Here is a 21,404-nt window from a genome sequence, read left to right as displayed (position 1 = left end):
TCTTAACATTACGATGTATTTACATATCTACCACACATTCTGCCCTCACACTGTGGATGTAAAAATGCACAGTCATGTTTGAACCGGCGACGCTGTTTCCTAGAAAACAGCTTTTATCTTTGCTAAATATTATTTGTCCGTGACTTGCGTCACGGAGATGTTTGGGATGAGCTTTATTCATGTGTATGTTTGCGTAGCCGCCGTGCACTCATTAATTCAGGTGAGAACTGGCTGAGCTGCATTAGATAGCACAATTCTTTAAATAACTTTTCTTTTCTATCAGGTGACATTCGCACATGACAGGAATGTGGTACTAATTGTCAGTCAGGCAAACGTGACAGGACTGGGTCAGCAGGGTAAGACCACAGTTATAAAATGAGCTCAGTTTCCACTAAACCGTTTCTTTGTTCAGTCAGCCTGTAGAAAACCCCTCTTGTTTCCTCATCCTCCTGAACCAATCGATTCAAATACACTAAACTAGTTGGGACCTGGTGCCTACTTCCTCAGAAAAAGCCCTGGTAAATTATTGTGATGGATTTCCTTGATCTGGACAAAAAGGGGTTTCCACACGATGTTGGAAAAAACAACACATCGTTCTCTTCCTGTACGTGTAACACATGCGTGTACATATTTCCAACATGTACACTCATAACAATGTGCCATGACCTTTTTGTTGTGCAACACCCAGATTGCTCACTGAATGTAAGTGCTGGTACAAATTCGCAGAATCAAGAGGAGCCATTACAAGATGGAAAGCTACAGAGACCCCCACAGAGTTACACTATTGATGTGCAGCGACTCTAGAATCCACTTTCAAACTACATCCTTGGTCTGGTGGGATAAGTTGCAATTGACATTTTGTGCTGGACTTCAGAAACAAGCCGGGCTTTCATGCTGCTGTTTGAACACTGGGGAAAATCACTCGCAAAGGTCACTGAGCCCATTTCCTTTCTTTCCTCCCCATGCATCTAAAGACCTATAACAGCCCCTTTCAACTGCACTTGAGTTACTGGCAGACATATTCAAATTTCTATATAGGAAGTGAAGGTAGGTGTAGATAGCTAAAGGGCAAATGAAGATGAGACAGCATTTTTATTACAGCTTTTCTTTGTTTTACCACAGCCGCTCTCATGTATTATAGCTTCTCAAGCTTTGTACAAAACAGTAAATATACAAGCTTGATTCAAAAAACAAACATTTATTCACACTTGCTCTAATTAGTAGCTCAGACGACAGAGTCATTTCTCTCTACTTGATCAAGAGCTACTTGCAGTTTTAAAGCGCATGGCTACAACATGCCTCTGAAGTCCTTCTTCGCCATCCCACAGGTGATCCACAGAGAAAACCCCCCTCTGCTCCACAAAAGTCTCAAACAGGTGCAGTCCACCACCCACTCCAAAATAATGAGATTTGGTGGCGAGGTAGACGAGTCCGCCTGGTGCCAGCAGTTCGTGGAGTGTGTCATGTAGCACAGCGTAGTACGCAGTGTTGTAGATTGTCTCTGAGGTTAATATAATATCATACTTGGGAGGTGAAACAGTCTTCAAGAGCAAAGCAAGAAACGTACTCCAGTCACCAGAGAAAAAGGAACACTTGGCTACCAGTGGGTGATGGGATAGGTCTGTGGCTCGTTTTTTACAAGGCGGGTCGCTATCCTTTACCTCCTTTTTCTCTATCAGCGTCTTATCACAACCACCTTCCTCCTGTGTTTTCCCCCCTCCCCTGCCTTCTTTGTCATCTCTACCAGCTACTTCATCGTCCTCTTGGCAGTTTAGTATTACATTTGGCACAGTGAGCTGTTCAATAACAGTACTGTTATAATCTTGGAAATGGACCTGTCTGGCTCCCCTCTTCAGTGCCAGTATCCCCAGCAGTCCTGCACCACAGCCCAAATCTAAAACTGCCTTCCCTCTGAACGTCTCTCCGTGTTTCTCAATCAGTTCCAGAAGGTCATAAGTACACTCCCACACCTTCAGCCCTCCCTCGTAAACACCAGAGATGAGATCAGACTTCTGCTCTGCGGTGCGGGAGAGAATTTTCTCCTCGTCCTCTCTCTCCGAGGCCGTCTTTTCAAAAACTGTCTCGTTGAGGAAGTGAAGAGGAGGAAGACTTCCAATGGTAACCGTTTCAAACACAGCATCCATAAGGAGGAACTGTGGGTCCGATGGCGGAAGGTGTTTTTTGGCCTCCTTTACTGGCTCTGCTGGTTTCGTTGTGTTTTCAGTCTGGAAAATACAAAGCATTATTTAGAAATCAGGTGTGTCTGATGGCTTACTTTAAAAACACAGCTACACAGACAATGTGTGCATCAAGTTGACAACATTGCTTGAGCCACACAAACAATAACTACCTACTGTCTAACATTTCATAATTATTCTTTAACACCTACTTTAATAACTGGATTAGAAAAAAATGTTTAAAAGGATTTTATAACTCAACACAGGTTTCAGTTAAAATGGCTAATGTAACCTCTGCTGATGAAACCAATGTTCTGACGTCAACAAAGCAGATGGAAGAACGTGAAACTAAACAAATTAAGTTAAAAGGACTGTTTAAAATTAGCCATGTCAATGCAAATATATAAAATAAATATGTCTGTTGTTAGTTCAGTCATAACAAAAACAAATCATCAGTCGATTTAAACGTTTTCACTATGACTCTTTATTGACATATAAAAAGGCGCATGGGCGTAAAGATTGTCAACCTACGCTCTCTTGTGGATGCACACCTGAGAGAACTATTTTCATTGTTAGCTGGAAATTACTCAATTCAAGAATCTGCTTATGACTTGAAAGAGAGAGAGAGAATGTGTGTGTGTGTGTGTGTGTGTGTGTGTGTGTGTGTGTGTGTGTGTGTGTGTGTGTGTCTGCAGTTATTGTCCACACCAGAAGATTAATTAATACCACATTGGCTAATTTCTAACTAAAAGTGCATACCTTCCGGAACGTCTTTTACAATGCATTAAATATTGTGATTAAACACTTAAACATAACTCAATTTCCCCATTGTGGGATTAATATAATAAAGTCGTATCTAATCTAATGAAGTCATGTATCGACTCAGAGTTCATTTAATCGGTACAATTATACACCTTAGCTACTTGTTTTATTTGTGTCCCAAATTGCATTGTTGTCCTACTAATGTTAATATTGTATTTATGACTAAGTAGCTACAAGTAAAGTAAGCTACTGTTAAGAGCTAGCCGAACTCACGGGTTTAGCAGAAATATGTTTCTTTCCATTTTCCAATTCATTTCCAACGACGTCACCCGGGTTCGATGTTTGTGCTGCAACGTTAAAGTTAAAACAAAACGACATGATGACTAACACCGCACACGCTACTCGTCTTGAGATTGATGGAAAGACAGCTCCGTGTTTACCAGTGGTTCACGTCAGCCACATGGCGAGCGAACATCTTCTTCTTTAGTTTGGCACAATAGGCGCACAGACAACAATGCGGCACTGCTGCCCCCCGCTGGTCAAACTCTGTTAGTGAAATACGGAGAGACATAAAATATCCATCCAGCTCTTCAATCTCCCCAAAATTTACGAAGTTTACGTCTCCATCATATTTATGAAGTAAATCATATACACAGCGCGCATAATTAACGCTACGTTTTTGGTGGAACCCTTCAAACTCCGACAACACAGATGTTTTTCGGTGCCTTTCTGACGCATGCGCACTAACTCCGGATTTGGATCAGCTTGTAAACTGTCATGTAGCGTTGAGGTACCACAGGCTGCTCTTCATCGCTAGCATGTGGCGACAATTCCGTTTTTTCCCAATTTCCGGTCTAAGTGTCAATGGAAGAATGCTCCTGTAGTTTCTCGCCTTAAAACCGTGAGTATTCCCTAATGCGAAGCTGGAACTGAGCTGCAGCATAGAGGATCGGGTATTTGAGCAGGACAACCCAAACAAAGGGGATTTGGGGCATTAGGGTTCTGGCAGCTACATCATTGTGTGTTGTGGGCATATAAATAGTTGGAGCTTTCATGGCGCTAGAGCTAAACGCCCCGTCGTGCTGTTGAATGAAGGGGAGCTGAATGCTGCTGCTCCACCTCCGGCCGGAGCCCGACTGAACCTCAGGTAGCTGCCAGCTAACAGTAACACCTCCACCCAGGATCCACCTAGGATCCACCCAGTCCGGAATGCAGCGAAGCAGGATTGTTCTGTATACTTTTACTTGATCCTACGTAAATGGACCAGCCCAGCTGAGCACGCCCTTATATCACTGTTTTATTTACTAGTAGAAGCTCGGGCTTCTTCATTTGTGTCTTTGAATTGTAGCTGTACATACGTGAAATGTTAGTTCGTACAGATTATAATGGCGAATTATATAAACAACCTAACTCCCAGGAAATCCATGTTGACTGCTTCTCAAATTAAGCACATGGTAAGTTTGACACGAGACACTGGATTTGGAGCAGAAATTAAGATGCCGAACACTTGGATTATAGCAGCAGTTTGTAAGAATGTGCTGCCTTTCTGTGAATAGCGTCGCATGTGGGATTATTGTTCAGATTTAACCAATGAGATTTGTGCTTAACATTTGTTTTACTGTTTAAACATATTTTAATGACAGCCCCCAACCTGTTTGTAAACGCCTTGCTCATGATGTTTGTACTGTCATTGCAGGTGCATGAATATTACAGATGCAGAATGCGGTGCTGCCCCGGCTCAGTGCTCCACCTGCTGCGCTCTGCGCGGCTACAGTTGTGTGCCAGGAGAGGAAGGAGCAGAGTGCCTGTGTGGATTAAGGACGCATGGGCTTACATGAGGCTGCTGCTGCAGTCGCTTTACTTCAACTCCCTCACAGACTCCGACGTGGTCTTTGACTCAGTCTTTGAACCCGTGTTTTGGGCAGTGGATTATGTCACTCGCTGGTTTGGCTTGGTGAGTGTGTGTGTGTGTTAATCTGTGCTGATTGCAGTAATAACTGGGGGACTGACAGTTTTTAGTTCAACAACACCTTCATCTTTTAAGGTGTTCGTCTGTCTGGTGGTGATACTGACCTGCTCCATACTGGTCATAGCCTACGTGGTCCTACTGCCTCTGATCCTCAACACATACTCCCCTGCATGGATTGCTTGGCATGTGTGTTATGGACACTGGAACCTCATCATGATCGCTTTTCATTACTATAAGGCCACCAAGACCTCCCCCGGGTATCCGCCCACAGTAAGATAGCATTTCTGCTTTTCTGCAGAACCGCGAAGCTTTCCTAGTTCAGCCCTGTTGTAAAATGTGCAAAATCTGTTTTCTCAGGAAAAAAATGACACTCCAATTGTGTCTGTCTGCAAAAAATGCATCATACCCAAACCAGCAAGAACCCATCACTGTGGTATCTGTAATAGGTGAGTCAATATACCTATGTAAACTTTGAGCTCTCAGCGGCGAGACATTTCAAATGCTATAATACTACATAACATACTATAGCCTCATCCTAATATAAGATAACATGCAAATGTATGCTGATGGGTTGTCTTTTTATTTTCAGGTGCATTCTGAAAATGGACCATCATTGTCGTATCCTCTGGAATAAGACTCTTTTTAAATGTTTATTGCTCTCCGATTTTAAGCTGCAACACGTGTGGTTGTCCTTAACGTCAGCACCTCAGCTTGGTTAAATAACTGCGTGGGCCATTTTAACCACCGTTACTTCTTTTCCTTCTGTCTCTTCATGACCCTGGGTTGTGTCTACTGTAGCATCAGTGGTAGAAACCTGTTCCTAGACGCATACAGTGCTTTAGAGGTAAGAATCTCTGTCTGTCTGTGGGACTGCTGTCACCCGAGGGCCTCTATGGCAAATTATTGGCTTTTGTCTTATACTTGTTTTCCATGTTCTCTGTGGAGCCTCATTAGTCACTCCTGACACTCCCTTCTTTCTTTCTTCGACTCTTGTCTTTGTGCATTTGGGCTGATCCTTTAGCGCTTTAAGCATTTGGATGTGGACAAGCCAGGTGTACCAGTAACAGGGATGGGAGTTCTTATAGGGCTACTCCCTCATGGCCAGGTACATAAAAAATACACATTCAGCAAAATGGAGTTTTTATTATCTGTTTGTCATCTTTAGTTTTAAAATAACTGCCGTCCATTTTCTATGTAAGACCAACTATCAAACACCTGCGCCAACATACACCTTTAAGGACAAGATGATTAATAAGAGCATCATCTACATGTGGGTTCTTACCAGGTAAAGAGAACATCTCACATTAAAGCTTTTCTGTATATATATATATATATATATATATATATATATACACACACACACACTGTACTATATAATCATTTTTATTGATTTGAAATGCACTTTGTCTTGTCTTTTCAGCACAGTGGGAGTGGCTCTGGGTGCACTCACAATTTGGCATGCGATTCTTATATCCAGAGGAGAGACCAGCATAGAAAGGCACATTAACCGCAAAGAAATGAAGAGAATGGAAAAATGGGGAAAGGTCAGAATGTTGGATAATCTAATCTAAAGTTAAATTGGTTCAGGTTGTGGATTGTGAGGAGACGATGCTGAGCTACGAGTGCATAATTGAAAGTCTTTTGCTGTGTACTGCTGTCTGTTTGACTTTAATTGTACTTTTTCTGTTTTATTAACTGATCTGCCAGGTGTATAAAAACCCTTTCAACTATGGCAAGCTGAATAACTGGAAAGTCTTTTTCGGCGTGGAGAAGAAAAGGTGTCTGTTTGTCCATGCATTATCTATGATCAGTGCTTTCTTGTTGCCACCCATTTTTCTTTTGTCTTGTGTTTATAGTCACTGGGTGACGCGGGTTCTCCTCCCCTCTGGACACACCCCTCATGGAGATGGTTTGAAGTGGAATGCGTTCCCAGTTAAAACGGACCTAATACCCGTATGACGGACTCTACCCGTAGGCCGTTCTGTAGCCTACATTCAGCAGCCTTTGCTGTGTCTGTCCCACTCGGGTCGTCTGACCTGGTCGACCCAAAGGATCTTTGCAATGTGACTCCATCGAGCTGAAGAGTCACTTCAACCTCCAATACCTCAAAAGTTGGTCTGTGACGTTTGTCATGGCTCATTGGTCCACATTTTCAGCAGTGTGTTGTTTGTTGTTTCTCAGAAACTGGCCTCACCTGAGCACACTGCTAATTATGGGTTAGTATCTTACAAGTCACGTGTCCTGCTTGACATATCATTACATTAAAGTACTTAAATTAAGTTAAATTATTATACTTTAAGCACAGTGTTTTATCATTATGTTCATACAGTAATTTATTTAAAATGAGACATATTTAATAAGACTATGTTTTGGTAAACCAAGGTTTATGTGAACTCCTCCAACTCTGCAGCCCAATTTCACACTCCAGTCCTACATTATCATTTAGATTTTGCTGCAGTGCCACCATAATATTTACAGCATCTGTATTTTTTTACCTGTTTAATTAATAAAATTTTAATATTGGTAAAGGAATTGTAGTCATGTGATGTTTTGTTTTCAAACTTGATGTGTCTCATTTTCTGCTACTTTGTCCTATTAAGAGTCACGTGAATCATACATCATTGTGCTGTGTCTGCTCCAGGATTTTAGGATAGACTGAGCAGGGAAACTAGTGTTATGTCACAGTGATGCTTACACAGGGGATTATTTGTAATACATGCCCATGCCAGATTTGATGTTCAGGTCTATTTGAATATTCAGTTTTATTACAGGAAAAAACAGCCTTTGCAGTAATAATACATGATATAGCCAAAGATCCCTTTTTAATTCTTAACATATTGATCAATATTTAAAATCCTGAATATATTTATACATACACATACAAAACATTTACCTATCAAAAGCTTCCACCTGATATTGTGCTTTGAGGCTTTGAATAAATGATGATAATAACAGGTGAAACTGCTTGCCTCACATGAATATCTCACATTCAGGTGGACTGCTACCTGCAGTATTAATTATGCACTGTTAAAGGTGAATGTCTGTAAATTAGAATGAGCATAATCTGTGTGCTGTAGCTACCAGACACCTACAATTATTTATATGTGCTGGTGCTTGTGTATTTATTTTATGCAAAAGCCTGTTTTGCATTGTTTATGTTTTAAATCAAAGCCAAAACCACTGCCAAAACTGAAGTGTATATAATTATTTTAATGCTATTAGATGATATAACACAGTTACATTACATTCAAGAACAATTATATTTCAGTAGATAATTAAATCATACAACATATGTCTAATATTTAACAGATTTTTGGCGGTAGACTATTATTCAGAAAGAGGGATTTCTCCGTTTCTGCTTTTAACGCAGGGTAGAAAAAAACCGATGTATTTTGCGCATGCGCGTAACCTGATGAGGCTTTAATCACGTCAGCGCAAACGGATTGTGCGGGTGAGCTCCATTCACCATGGTTCGGCTGGGATACGGATATTGACTGCAGATTATTCGGAAGCTGCTGAGATTCCCTGGAGGTTCTGCAGGGCCGAACCGGTCCCCGGAACCAGCAGCCCCGGTTCGTCCGTCCGTCTGCCGGCTCGCAGCTGCAGCCCACCTTCGCATCAAGATTTCAGCGATAACTTCTCCGGGAACAAGTTCGGATGTGGCAGGCAAATTGCAGACGAATGCATAATTTAGCAGACTGGATTACCGGTAGGCAAACCCGCTCACCTGTTCTTATAGGCGGATACACGCTGAGCTGCCTGACGAGCTATATTATCATTAAAATGTACCTTATGTTTCCAGACAACGTTATTTTTATACAACACACACCATAATACTTCATACACAGGCGGATTGAAAATCCCAGCAATGGTGGCGTGAGGTTCAGGCGCGTGTCCCCGTCAGCTGGCGGTACACGTGACGTAAACAGCGCAACTTGTCTGACCTCACAAGAACACGGAGTGCTGAGCTGTCATTATTCACCGATGATGCCGTTCACGCACGACAGCCAGTGTCACGAACGTTGCTTTTGTGCTCACCCTCTACGGGCGAATATGCATTTAGGTCGCTCTGTTCCTCCCGCCCTGGTGTGAAATGTAGGGACCGTGATGGGAGGCTGCGTGGGGAGGAGCAGGGCCGATGGACCAGGGAGTGCCCGAAGCTCGACGAGGAGCAAAAAGCGCGGAGGTGAGAGTCGGGAACACGCTGAACCCCATCATTCCTTCACGAACTCACAGGAAATGCTTCAAGTCCTCAAAGCAGACAGGGAGGAGCGTGAGATTAGATTTACAGAAAGCTGCAGCCACTCTCCACATTTATAATAAAAGCGAGGGTGACGTCTCCAGACGTCACGGCTCCGTCGTGTGTCTAATCTGTGCCGAGGACCTGCACTAATGGAGCCGCGCTCCGCGTACAGTACACACTGTTCTATCCAGTGCTCGCTAAAAGCTGCGCTGCCCTCCGCTGACTCCTCGCGCATTATGCATGAGGCGGCGGCAGCGAGGACCTGCGCACAGTTTGCATATTTAGATCTGACCTAGTTGGTGGAAAACACCCCCACACACACGAGGCCTGTACACTTTTGTGGGAAATCCTCTTCAAATGACTTGTTAAAAAAATGCCGGGGTGCAGGGAGTTCACACGTGTGCAGTAGCCTCTCTCTCCATCATAGTCTGATAAGGGTTTATTGTCTGCTAATAGGTTTATCGTGCAGCCTTGGGTATTTCTATCCTGTCTCTAAATAGAGATGATAGGATTAAGCCTGTTGTGAGCGAAGGACACTCGGCTCCTTCTGCCCGCTACAACCTGCTTCCATGAAGCGATCGTGTGGTATTTTGGGTCGCTGGCGTTGGTTGGTGATTGGAGGCGCTGCCGTGGCTTCTTGACGAGCGGGGACGTGTCTTGTCGCTATCGGAGCGCTCGTCTCGCCACTCGTGGGGCGCGTCGGGACGGAGCAGGATCTGCGCGGTCCTCTCCCCCCTCTCGGACTCGGCGGCTCATCCTCGTGGACCTTTTGATGTGCGATAGTTTGATTGGCATCACGCACCGGCCACAGAATGGGAGTGCCCAACTCCAGAGAGTACAGCTACTATCACGCCCCGAACAGTCCCCTCAAGATCCTGCTCAAGAGTAAGTATGGGCTGAAAGACAAGCTCGTGTTTTTTGCTTTCATTTAGTCTGTGGCTATAACTTATCTCTATCTATTTACATGACACGTATTGATTCAATTCCTTTAATTGGGAAGTTTCAGTCTGTGGACTTGACATTGTCCAAACGATGGAGTGACTGAGCTTGGATTCTAGGTCTACAGGCTTTGCGGTCCTCGCCAGTGATGCCCACTGACTTAGTACAGCAACAAGGTGGATGACAGATGCTTCACATCATGGAAATCTCCACTGTAAAGCAGAAAACACGCCGGGTCATGTGTTTTGTGCAGCCTGGTTGGTGCTGTGGCTCATATTCTTTCTTTTGATTTAAAGATCTTGACTTTGTGGTGTCCCTAAATATGTTTGAGATCTGCTTCCTCTTCGCTTCCTTGCGCTCATCTGTCACCTCAACCGTAAAACATCTGCACATCAGAGAGTTTGAAATGACAAAATCAAAGTCACATCCAGTTTTTTATGGCTGAAACCCCTGAGGCTAATATTGTGGGTATCTTAGCCTAACCGTGGGGCTTGTGGTTTGTGTTTGTGCTGCGCACCACTGTCCAGAGAGCGCTCATCTCTTCGGCCGATGCCTTCTGGGATGGGCCCGATAAATCCTGTTATGTGGAAACTGATTACTGCCTATAATCCGCGAGTGTGTGCTTGTTTGTGTGAGCGTATCTAAGAGCACATGTCTGTGTTTCTCGCCGCTGCAGTAATCCACAGCACTATAAATAATCACTGTGATTTTCCTCCCCGTGAATCAAATTGACTTTTATTAGTGCACGAGTGCAGTGAATGTTTGGTGTGTGTGTGTGTAAAATGATATAATTGCACAACGGACTGTGACACTTTAATTGTAGCATCTCTTGAAATTCATTTTAAGAAGTGTTTGTTTTGTTGATTGTAATGTTTAGTCCGAGTCTGCGTAAAAATACCAAAGTCTTTATTACATGATTATTATTATTGTCTTTTCTCAGGACGCAATGAGCCCCTCAAGAAAGAGCGTCCCAAATGGAAGAGCGAGTACCCGATGACGGAGGGCCAGCTGCGGAGCAAGCGGGACGAGTTCTGGGACACGGCCCCGGCCTTCGATGGGCGGAAGGAGATCTGGGATGCGCTGAGAGCGGCGGCTCTGGCTGCGGAGTGCAACGACCTGGAGCTGGCGCAGGCCATAGTGGACGGAGCCTGCATCACCTTGCCCCACGGTATGCGGCCGCGCAGCACGAATGCATAACTCCCTGTAATAATTCTCAACATGTCAGAGGACAGTTTGCGGAATCCCACGCGCCAGTTGTTTAGAGATTACAGCTGGGATAGTTATGTAACAGTGTCAGTGCTGCGTGGCCGCTGGTGGAAATAACCTCTGCGCGTCACTTTTAGTCGTAATGAATGGTGAATATCATGATCTGATAAGAACGGCTGCAGATTGGCTGCTTATGGAGGTCGCCTCCCCCTCCGCAGGCTCCCTCACGGAGAGTTACGACGAGCTGGGGAACCGCTACCAGCTTCCGGCCTACACTTTGGCGCCACCCGTCAACCTCATCTCAGAAACGTCCAGCGACAGCAGGGCGCCCGAATCCACGCAAAAACCGGCAGAACCGCCTCCATGCAGACAGGAGTTCCAGCTGCGGGTGCGACTGTCGTCAGGTGAGCATCCGGCACGACCTCTAACGCACCTGTGAATATGCATGGCGCTTTAAACGCACAACCTCAGAGATCTGAGTCAGCTTGTGATTTATTTCCAGGGAAGGACGTGCGTCTGACCGCCAGCATGGCCGACTCCATCGCTGAGTTGAAGAAACAGCTGGAGGAACAGGAGGAGATAGAGGTGATCCGCCAGAGGTGGTTCTTTTCCGGGAAGCTGCTGACTGACAAGACCCGTCTGCAGGACACCAAGATCCAGAAAGACTTTGTGGTTCAAGTGATTGTCAACGTAAATCCTTCAGTCATCGCTAACTAAGGAGCGAGACAGTGTGTCGAGAAGGGAAGCTGAAGGACGTGCCCGAGAGGAGTGCAGTAGTCGGACTAGGGGCGTTGCTGTGGGTCTGCAGTGGAATTTTGTGTACAATTTTATATAAGACTTTGCTTTTATATTGCTCCTTTTTGTATTTTGTCCTTTTCCCAAACGAAGTAAAAAAAGCACTGAAACACTTTAGATTAAGTATAGAGTTGCACATCCTTACGATCCCATCGCGTTCTCTGTCTGCCTGTCTGTCTGTCTGTGGGGACATTAACTCACAGATCTATTGTTTACATGGGTTCCCCTTGTCATGTGTATTTGTGTTTGTGCTTATTGTATGAACCGAGTATGGTTCGTCTGGGGGTGTGAACATGATATTTATCAGTTGAAGAAAAAAGTGTAAATATCAGTCCTCATACATGTCGTTTGGTCGTGTAACTGTGTGCACACTAGGATTTCAGTAAGTTTTGCGAAACTGTATAATTGTGAAGGTATGGAATGCAATGAAGGCACCTTTCTAAAAGGTACAGGTAAGAAGAGTGTGTTTTTCATGTCATCACTTCAAAAGAGGAAGCTGTGAGAGTTTAATGTACAATATGATGATCACTGTACTTCAGTAATCTATTAATAAATCATGACATTTAAAGACCTGATATTCTGATTATGAACTTAATTACAAAAGTTGCACAGCGCCATCTAGTGTCAAAACACCATTAAGCCCACGTGAGGAAACCTGTGACGTCACTCGCGGAGCGACGGCGTCTCCTGGAGCTGCAATTTGGGGTAGCGAGATTATTTTTCACCCCTGAAAATGGTTAAATCAGGGAAGCTGCGGTCCGGGACTGGATCCAAACTCAAACGGTGGAAGAAAGGACACAGTAGCGACTCGAACCCGCAGACGAGTCGTTTTCGCCAGGCTGCTAAAAGCCGCTTCTTCAGCCGACCCACCGGTAAGCCTCAGTAACACGTGGGTCTCTGGCTAGCGCTAATATTAGCTAGCGTTGGCTACCTCACCAAGTTACTTAGTGTTTAAAAGATCATATTAGTAAAATTGGCAGTGGAATGTCTAGCTACCGTCCTCCTGGCCTTTCACTGCCCAGCAGCTGAAGTGACTTATTTTGCTCACTTTAGCTTTTTGTGTTAAATTACTAGAATCTAAATTAGTGTGTTTTCTAGCAGTCGTGTGATCCAGAGGGTATTAAATCAAAGTAGTTACCTATTAACCTTCACGCTTAATAGCTAGCACTCACGTGAGTAAATACACGTCAGCTGATGATCAATAAGACAAGTAATTTAAGACTGTTGTGACCAGTTTAGGAATAACAGTCCTTTTATACATGGATGTCTAGTATTAGTATCAGAACAAGTTCAGTACCTACGTTTTAATAATATCCCCAAACGTGAACAAGACATTTACTATTACATGTAAACCTTAATCAGGGTTACATGCAGAGATAAAAAAACAATGTTTGCTGTTAGTTGCTGATTGTTGTTGATCTACCTTCATTATAAACAGTGTGGGTAAGTGTATGTGTTTACAGTCGTACAGTCAAGAAAAGCCTTCAGTATTGTTGGACAACACTGTAGTTAACTTGTGTGATGTCCATCATGTGTGTATTTGTTTATGCCTAGATCACAGTCTAAAATGCTAAAATATACACTCTGCATGAATGTGTATCATTTTTATTCCCACCAGGTAAAAGCGATCTAACAGTCGATGCCCTTAAGCTACACAATGACCTGCAGGCAGGGCCGCTGGAGCTCGGTACAGGCGGCCGTAGAGATGCCTTTATGGAAGAGGACCCAGATGAGGCCATATCAGAAAGAACCTCGGGCACCTTCCTCAGTGGCCTCTCAGATTGCTCCAACTTGACCTTCAGGAAGGTGCAGCGCTTGTGGGAATCCAATTCAGCTGCTCACAAAGAGGTAAAAATAAAAATAAAAAAATAAACATTATGTTTCCAGCCTTTCTACTGTGGTGTTGTGAATTTTCTGTTTTTGTATTAGTTTGTATCATGTATTATGTTAGAGTTGATGAAACAAATGAATGTTGATCCTGAGCATTCCTGCAGCTGTATCATTGTCACCTGATGTGTTTCACAGATCTGTGCCGTGTTAGCGGCTGTTACCGAGGTGATTCGTAGTCAAGGAGGAAAGGAGACAGAAACTGAGTACTTTGCTGCTTTGGTGAGTGCAGCCTTCTTAAATATGTGTACAAATACTTTGTTGATTGCCTTGTGTGTTGTGTTGTAAGATTTCGCTTGTCTGTGTTTCTAAAGATGACAACCCTGGAAGTTGTAGACTCAGCAGAGTCGCTGGCTGCGGTGGCGTACCTGCTCAACCTCGTCATGAAACGGTAGAACCTAATGACCGTTATTTCTCCAAAACAAAACTATTGTTCATGTCAGAGGTCATAGATATCACTATAAATATTTGCTTCTCAGGATTCCTGCTCCAGTGCTTATATCTAAGTTCTCAGACACCACAAAGGCCCTGATGGATGTCATGTCTAAACAGGCCATGTCTGACACTGCGCCAGCTCTTAGATGGGTCAGTAGAGTTCGCTCTCCTTTATAAATTGTAATGGTTTATCAATGAAAAACACAGCAGATTAATTTTCTCCATTGTTGTTGTACATTGATCTGTAGATCCTGTCGTGTCTGGCTACTTTGTTGAGGAAGCAGGACGCGTCTGTCTGGACGTATCCCTCCACCCTTCAGGCTTACCATGGAGTGCTCAGCTTCACAGTGCACAGCAAGCCGAAGGTCAGTTACCGGCCTGCTGTGAACAGCTTTGGAGGCATCTGTTGTTTAATTTAACATGATAAACTTACAGATTCTATTAACCTATAACAAAACTTTGTACAATTTTCCTCTCAGGTCCGTAAAGCAGCACAGCATGGTGTTTGCGCCATTCTTAGAGGCAGTGACTTCCTGTTCACAGACAATGCTCCAACCCATCACCCCGCGGCAGTGACCACTGCCAAGTTCTGCATCAAAGAAATGGAGCAGGCAGGAGGTAAAACAACACGTGCAACACTTTACTAATGCAAATGTTCCTAACCTGTTCTTACTGCAGTTGTGATTAAATAGTTTTTATACTTGCCCAGAAAGTTGTAGTTTAAGTCCACTCCCTCCCCTGCAGGCAGTAAAGAGGACACGACCACACTTCATATCCTGGGTTTGCTAAAGGAGTTGATGGGGACGTTTCCTCTGGGAGCTGTCAAGTCCTGTTGTGAGAGTCTGCTGCGGGTGATGACACTCAGCCATGTGGTGAGAACACAGAAGCATTCAGTGACGCAGCCAGATGACCTTTGTCCATCTTTAAGGACACTCGGGTAGAATTTTTTTCTAATTTGCCTTTCTGTGTTTCTGACTGTAGTTGGTGACAGCAAGCGCCATGCAGGCGTTTCATAGGCTGTTCAGTGGAAAACCAAATGCTTCATCCCTTTCACCAGAACTAAATGCACAGATAATCACGGTGAGAAAATACAAAGAATGCAAATCAACTATAGCTGTAGTGCATAATGTGTTGCGTAAACAGTTGTCCTTTTTGTAATCCCCAGGCCCTGTATGACTACTTGCCTAGTGAGAATGACTTGCAGCCTATGCTGGCCTGGCTCACTGTCATGGAGAAAGCGCATGTTCATCTGGCAAGGTGAAGAGTGAGAACAGCAGCATATTATGGTTATGCAACTGTGTAATTACATGTTTTCTAATTGGATTGCGATCTGTGTGTCTGTATATAGTTTGCAGAGTTCCCTGAGTTTGGGTCACCTTCCTCGTCTCTTCTCTGCCGCCATGTCCTGCCTGTTGTCACCTCACACACAGGTGGTTTCTACCGCAGCCAACACACTAAAGGTAAAAACATTTGCTTTAGGACACCCACAATGATGCTGAATTGTAAATGTAAAGATGCCCTACAGACAGAACTGTGTCTGTGTGTGGCATTTAAAGATTTACTATGATTTACTTTTTTTTTTTTTAGACCTTGCTGACTGAATGTGTTGCCCCTCAAATGGAAGAGATTGGCCAGATCAGTGCCACAGCATCAGTGGGAAATCCCTCTTATGTGTGCAAAATGTTCCGGTATGCCTCCATAATCTAGTCTCAGTCCTCTCACTTATTTGGAAAGATGCAAAATTGATCGTGAAAACTTTGTGTTCCAGTATCGTAGAAGAAGGGTTGTCCTATCGCTTCCATGCCTCGTGGCCATTTGTGCTACAGATCCTAGGTTGCTTCTACAGAGTTGCAGGAAAACAAGCTCATCCTGTTATGACAAAGGTATACAAACATTAAAAACACTAGATTGCTGTGGCGGTAATCTCAGTATGCTCAGTTTTTGGTCTTGTATCCTGTACAGTCTCTGCAGTCTCTGGCAGACCTCCGCACTACGCCTCACTTCCCTTTTACTGGTGAGTTGGACCTGGCTGTCGGAGGAGCTGTAGAAAACATGGGGCCTGAAGTTGTCCTGGGTGCTGTGCCACTGAACATCACTGGCTCTGAGTAAGTTTACGTACAGGTGTGTGTGTAAAACATTGTTATCATTGTTGTATTATAACTGACTCTGGGGTGTGTGTGTGTTTTTTATCAGGGATGACTTGGAGTTCCCACGAAGCTGGCTGATCCCTGTCATACGAGATCATGTGAAGAACACTTCCCTCAGCTTTTTTATGTCTTATTTCCTCCCTTTGGCGTCTACGCTCAGGCAGAGGGGTAATTTAATTGTGTGGTGTTTCTCTACATTAGATGATGGATGATAAGTTTTATTTCTCTGACGTGCTTTTCTTGGTTGTAGCTGAAGAGTTTGAGCAAGCAGGACAGAAACTGGAGGCCAAAGTCTACCAGACTTTACAGCTTCAGGTGGATAAATAGTTTTGATTTGTTAAACCGTTTAAGTATGCAATGCAATCAGTTATTAAAATAAACGTACTGTGTTCTTCTCAGATTTGGACGATGCTTCCTGGATTCTGTACATCTCCTGTGGACCTGCTGACATCCTTTAAAGGCGTTGCCCGTACACTTGGCATGGTCATAAATGAACGGCCGGACCTGAGACTGACTGTGTGCCAGGCTTTACGTATCATTATCAACAAGAGCTCCACAGGTACAAGGATGGCTGTGTTCAAAAAGGCTGTGTTAGGATGTGAATGTAGCAACTTATACCAATTGTTTCTGCTTTGCCTGCAGAAGAGGAAAAGGCAGAATTGGGACGTTTCTCTAAGAACTTCCTGCCCATCCTTTTCAACGTGTACAGCCAGCAGCCTGCGGCTGGAGAATCTGGTGTGTACAGGATGGCGATACTGGAAACCATTAAAGTCTACCTTACTGTCACTGAAACCCAGGTCAGTTGTTTTTGAACGTGTTTGAAAGACTCCGACCTGTCATGGGTTCTACTTCTTGTACTGATGCATCACTAATCAAAGCAAATCTCATCAGATGATCTGCACTTTCCTGCAAAAAGCCACAGACAGACTGAGCAGCACAGACACCACAGAGTTCACACGGTAGGACATGAACATGAATTTATAAATGCATTTAATTCTCATATTTATACTATAATAAATATCAGTTCACTTATGCGTCTGCTTTTGTCTGGTTCAGGCTGGCAATGATGGACCTTGTGGTTGCCATGGCCGCCTTTGTAGATGAGGACACGATGACTAAAACCTTTGGTCTGATCAGGCCTTATCTGGAGGTAAGAAATGTACTGGTTGTGCTAATTAAGTCATGTAGTACATTTCTTCTAAACTTATGTTTCGGTGCTGTTTTCAGACCAAGGAGCCAGGCATGCAGAAGAAGGCGTACCGTGTCCTGGAGGAGATGTGTGGAGGGGAGAGAGACGAGTGCAAATCATTTGTTTTGGACAATTTGGAAACGCTTAAACTCGTCCTGCTCGAGACTCTGAAGAATGCATCTTCACCTGCAAAGAGGGTGAGAAATGCATAAACCAAACATGAGATTTCATTGCACAATGCTGATTTTTTTTTTTTTTTTTTTTTGTCTTACTGTGTATGTTTTGTTTCTTTTTCTCAGCCAAGACTCAAGTGTTTGTTGCACATCATAAGAGGGCTCAATGAAGAACACAGAGACTTTATTGTTACACTGTTGCCAGAGGTACCCACACACTTAACAGCTGGAAGACAGACAAACACAAAGTTCAGCTGTGCAGCATTTTCACCAAGACGTTCTCTCTTTCAGGTGATTATATGCACCAAGGAGGTGTCTGTAGCAGCGCGTAAGGCCGCCTACAATCTGCTGGTGGAAATAGGAAAAACCTTTGTCCGCTTTTGTGGAAACGCAAAAGGTAACGCACGTCTGATGTGTGCATGTGGTCGAAAAAGATGACCCCAATGCTGAATATCTGTTTCTGCTCCAGATGCCATAGAGCAGTTTTTGTTGTTGGTGTATGTGGGACTCACCGGCTCCGTCACCATGATCACCTGCACGGTGTTGGCGCTGACCCGACTTGTATTTGAGTATAAAGGTATGTCTGTCTGCTTCCCTGTGGGAATTTAAATTCAGGTATTTGTGAAGTGGTTTCAATCACAGTATTATTATCTTTCAGACTCCATCGAGGTGACCACCATGGAGCAGCTGTTGCACAACGTCTGTCTGCTGCTTTCGTCTCGTACCAGAGAGGTTGTGAAAGCTGCCTTAGGTTTTATAAAAGTCATTATCTTCATCATGGACCCAAAGAAGCTGGCGACACATGTTGCTGTTATGGTATGTGTGGAACATTTTGCATACAAGTAATCTGTTACTGAACACATTTCTGCTCCTATATAGCTGACTCTCCTTGTGCTTTTCAGATGAAGGGCATCGGCAACATCAAGGATGATGTAAGAAGACACTTTAGAACAAAACTAAAAACTATCTTCACTAAGTTCATCAGGAAGTTTGGGTAAGTGGTGTGAGCATCATCCCTACATCACTATGATGAGTAATACTTTGCATGTATAAACATCTGATCAACCAATCAGAAGTCTTATTGAAACAGTTTAATTCCCTTCCTGTAAAGTCACAGCAGATGAATGTCTTTTTTTCATGAAATTAAAATAAATCAGCCGATTCCCCTCAAACTGTTTGAGATGACTCTAACGTATGTATGTTACAGTCTGTGTCCTTTGAGAACATGACCAGTTATCTGTTGTGTTCTAGTTTTGAGCTAGTGAAGAGCATGCTGCCTGAAGAACACCACAAGGTTCTTCTAAATATCCGCAAAAACGAGGCCCGCACCAAGAGACGGAAGCAGGCATCAGAGCAGCAGGAAGACTCCGAGAGCGAAGAAGAGAAGCCTAAAGCTAAGAGTGAAAGGTAAGAATCTGTTCCTGACACAACGCTCTGTCTGACCTTATAGATTTATGTTTCCTCCCTGAAAATTTTGTTTTCTCCTTTTTGAAGTATCGAGGACATCCTTGCAGAATCAGACAGTGATTTGTCAGAGGATGAAGGAAAGCCTGGGAAAGCTCAGAAGAAAGCTGGCAAACCACAGAAAGGACGGGCCTGGCTCAAAGAGGGAGAAGATGATGAGCCACTCAACTTCCTGGATTCCAAGGTTTCCCAGAGAGTGCTAGGTATTCATCCTTTAATAGATGTGCTGCGATTTGTCAAAGGTTAGAGCTGCGCAGTTAAAAAGACGTGTTGTTGCTTTTGCAGCCACTAATCCACAGCTGAAAAAGAGCAGCAAGGTCGACCATGGCTTCAAAGTGACCTCAGATGGTCGGCTGATCATTAAAGATGATGATGAAGACGACGATGTAAAAGACAAAGGTAGAAAAAGTCTAGTTCTGCTTTGTGTAGTGTTTTTACAGAATGTATGAGCTCACTAACTTACCCGTATTATCTTTCCTGCAGATGACATGAAAGATATCTTGGAGGAGGTTGGAGTCAAGAGTGTGAGTACTAACAGAATACACATCAAACATTGTGATGAAGGAGACGATTTGAATTTTTTCAAAAATTATATAACATTAAATATAAAATTTATTTTTTAAACCACTCAGAAAAAGATATCGAAAAGGAAGTTCCAAGATGACGAAGACATGGACATGGAACCGCAGTTGAAATATAAAGGTAAAAGTTTATTCATACATGCTGTCTAACAGTAACTATGTTGATGGATTCATGATTCACACTTGGCAACGTTTGTCTCCCATTATTCAGCTGGAGGCTCTGGCATCCACAGGCCTCTGGGAGCCAGCCGAGAATTCGGGGCCGATTATAAATCAAAGGTCAGTGACATTGTAGGGAAATGCAGTTCCTGGTTATTGAGTGTTGTACTGAGTGTGTTTTATGTTTCAGAAAGGGAAAGGAGATGTGAAGAAAGTAGGAAAGCTTGACCCTTTCGCATACATCCCCCTGAAGAAGGCCCAGCTCAATCGCAGGTATGAGCAGCAGCTGACTCTAGCGTTCTGATAACTGTTAACTGATTGATTTGAGTCACAATGCTAACACATTCCACGCTTTGTGTTGACAGGAAGCGTGCCAAGCTGCAGGGCCAGTTCAAGGGAATGGTGAAAGGAGCCCAGAAGGGGGCACACTCTGGAAGGAGACTACAGAAGAAGAGGAAAGCCTGAGGGATTTACATTTATGAATCAGTGGACTTGAAATGCATTGTGTGTGAATGTGTGTTCATAAGCGTGCTAAAACGTTAACACACACCTTGGATGTGTGTGTGTGTGTATGTGTGTTTTTGCTCCATGCCATAGAACACAGATGAAGCTTTCAGTTATGTCTGACTGTGCCCTCCTCCTTACAAAGGAGACATAGGAGGGTCTTATCTGACCAAATGGAATTCATTTGGCTGGTAAATAAATTAAACACAATCCAGCATAACTCATGACATCATACCTTTTTGATAATCCTATGTGGTTAAGTGCTGTAATAAATGCAGAGAACTATTTATACCTGTTGTAGTCATCCACTTGAGGGCGCTCTAGTCTTCTGAATGAAGAGTAGTGAAAGACTTAAAGCCATTTATTCTTTAGAAATTTTTCACCTGTTCGCTTTGCTTTCAATGCTGCTCCATGACACAGAACAACGCTGAAGGGTTAAGATTTGGAGGATGACATACCATTACCCTCGTGATTCATTTCTCCATATGGATCACAGCAGTGAGTCATATACTGATGTACTGACCTTTAATTGCTCTGTTGTGTGTCAGAGCATCAGGTTTCAGCATCTTTCCGAGAAGGGCCAAGATTGAAGGCCAGACATTTGTGTTTTTTTCTTTAAGATAGTTTCTTCCTTTACACATGAACTTGTAAGACCAGGTGAATGTGTTTGCTTGCACCAGGGAGCAACACTGGTTGTTTAAATGGGAAGCTGGTGACAATATTTATACATGAGCAGTAATGTTATCAAGATGACTTTGAATCGTCCCCAAAGCA

At 43.6% G+C, this 21,404-nt stretch overlaps 4 protein-coding genes across 8 annotated transcripts; 3 read left to right on the top strand and 1 right to left on the bottom strand.

The window, feature by feature from the left end:
• Positions 1 to 1,073: 1,073 nt before the first annotated feature.
• Positions 1,074 to 3,424, bottom strand: mettl18 (methyltransferase like 18). Its single transcript, XM_029175677.3, has 2 exons — positions 3,213 to 3,424; positions 1,074 to 2,225 (listed from the first exon to the last, which is right to left on the bottom strand). Exons 1-2 carry the CDS (start codon positions 3,315 to 3,317, stop codon positions 1,257 to 1,259), a joined length of 1,074 nt encoding a protein of 357 aa, XP_029031510.1. The 5' UTR covers positions 3,318 to 3,424; the 3' UTR covers positions 1,074 to 1,256.
• Positions 3,425 to 3,682: 258 nt separating this feature from the next.
• zdhhc16a (zinc finger DHHC-type palmitoyltransferase 16a) lies at positions 3,683 to 7,440 on the top strand. 3 transcript variants are annotated; one of them, XM_029175674.3, is made up of 11 exons: positions 4,175 to 4,393; positions 4,636 to 4,893; positions 4,984 to 5,178; positions 5,266 to 5,354; positions 5,498 to 5,526; positions 5,619 to 5,752; positions 5,930 to 6,013; positions 6,108 to 6,193; positions 6,329 to 6,452; positions 6,616 to 6,686; positions 6,765 to 7,440. In XM_029175674.3, exons 1-11 carry the CDS (start codon positions 4,325 to 4,327, stop codon positions 6,865 to 6,867), a joined length of 1,242 nt encoding a protein of 413 aa, XP_029031507.1. In that variant the 5' UTR covers positions 4,175 to 4,324; the 3' UTR covers positions 6,868 to 7,440. The 3 variants fall into 3 exon arrangements, with proteins under 3 accessions (XP_029031509.1, XP_029031506.1, XP_029031507.1); XM_029175676.3 differs by lacking the exon at positions 4,175 to 4,393 and adding an exon at positions 3,683 to 3,840 and having other exon boundaries at positions 6,616 to 7,440; XM_029175673.3 differs by having other exon boundaries at positions 3,882 to 4,393; positions 6,616 to 7,440.
• An 877-nt stretch (positions 7,441 to 8,317) lies between these two features.
• ubtd1a (ubiquitin domain containing 1a) lies at positions 8,318 to 12,666 on the top strand. Of its 3 annotated transcripts, XM_029127622.3 has the most exons (5): positions 8,318 to 8,617; positions 9,008 to 9,094; positions 11,031 to 11,258; positions 11,515 to 11,700; positions 11,799 to 12,666. In XM_029127622.3, exons 1-5 carry the CDS (start codon positions 8,566 to 8,568, stop codon positions 12,011 to 12,013), a joined length of 768 nt encoding a protein of 255 aa, XP_028983455.1. In that variant the 5' UTR covers positions 8,318 to 8,565; the 3' UTR covers positions 12,014 to 12,666. The 3 variants fall into 3 exon arrangements, with proteins under 3 accessions (XP_028983455.1, XP_028983457.1, XP_028983456.1); XM_029127624.3 differs by lacking the exon at positions 9,008 to 9,094; XM_029127623.3 differs by lacking the exons at positions 8,318 to 8,617; positions 9,008 to 9,094 and adding an exon at positions 9,114 to 10,036.
• A 75-nt stretch (positions 12,667 to 12,741) lies between these two features.
• rrp12 (ribosomal RNA processing 12 homolog) lies at positions 12,742 to 20,917 on the top strand. The gene is made up of 34 exons (XM_029175548.3): positions 12,742 to 12,963; positions 13,710 to 13,939; positions 14,117 to 14,200; positions 14,293 to 14,369; positions 14,458 to 14,563; positions 14,662 to 14,778; positions 14,893 to 15,031; positions 15,158 to 15,285; positions 15,395 to 15,493; positions 15,579 to 15,670; positions 15,762 to 15,873; positions 16,001 to 16,101; positions 16,182 to 16,296; positions 16,376 to 16,518; positions 16,607 to 16,728; positions 16,811 to 16,875; positions 16,960 to 17,119; positions 17,203 to 17,357; positions 17,452 to 17,519; positions 17,617 to 17,710; positions 17,788 to 17,946; positions 18,049 to 18,129; positions 18,214 to 18,319; positions 18,392 to 18,499; positions 18,581 to 18,738; positions 18,825 to 18,916; positions 19,174 to 19,329; positions 19,417 to 19,589; positions 19,672 to 19,785; positions 19,870 to 19,910; positions 20,019 to 20,088; positions 20,179 to 20,246; positions 20,317 to 20,399; positions 20,492 to 20,917. The coding sequence occupies exons 1-34, from the start codon at positions 12,825 to 12,827 to the stop codon at positions 20,589 to 20,591; spliced, it is 3,855 nt and encodes a 1,284-aa protein (XP_029031381.1). The 5' UTR covers positions 12,742 to 12,824; the 3' UTR covers positions 20,592 to 20,917.
• Positions 20,918 to 21,404: the final 487 nt, after the last annotated feature.

This window comes from Betta splendens, chromosome 15 (assembly GCF_900634795.4).
Source record: "Betta splendens chromosome 15, fBetSpl5.4, whole genome shotgun sequence".
Classification (NCBI taxonomy): Eukaryota; Metazoa; Chordata; class Actinopteri; order Anabantiformes; family Osphronemidae; genus Betta; species Betta splendens.
The sequence above is the reverse complement of the archived record's forward strand: the minus strand, read 5'-3'. Positions and strand labels throughout refer to the sequence as shown.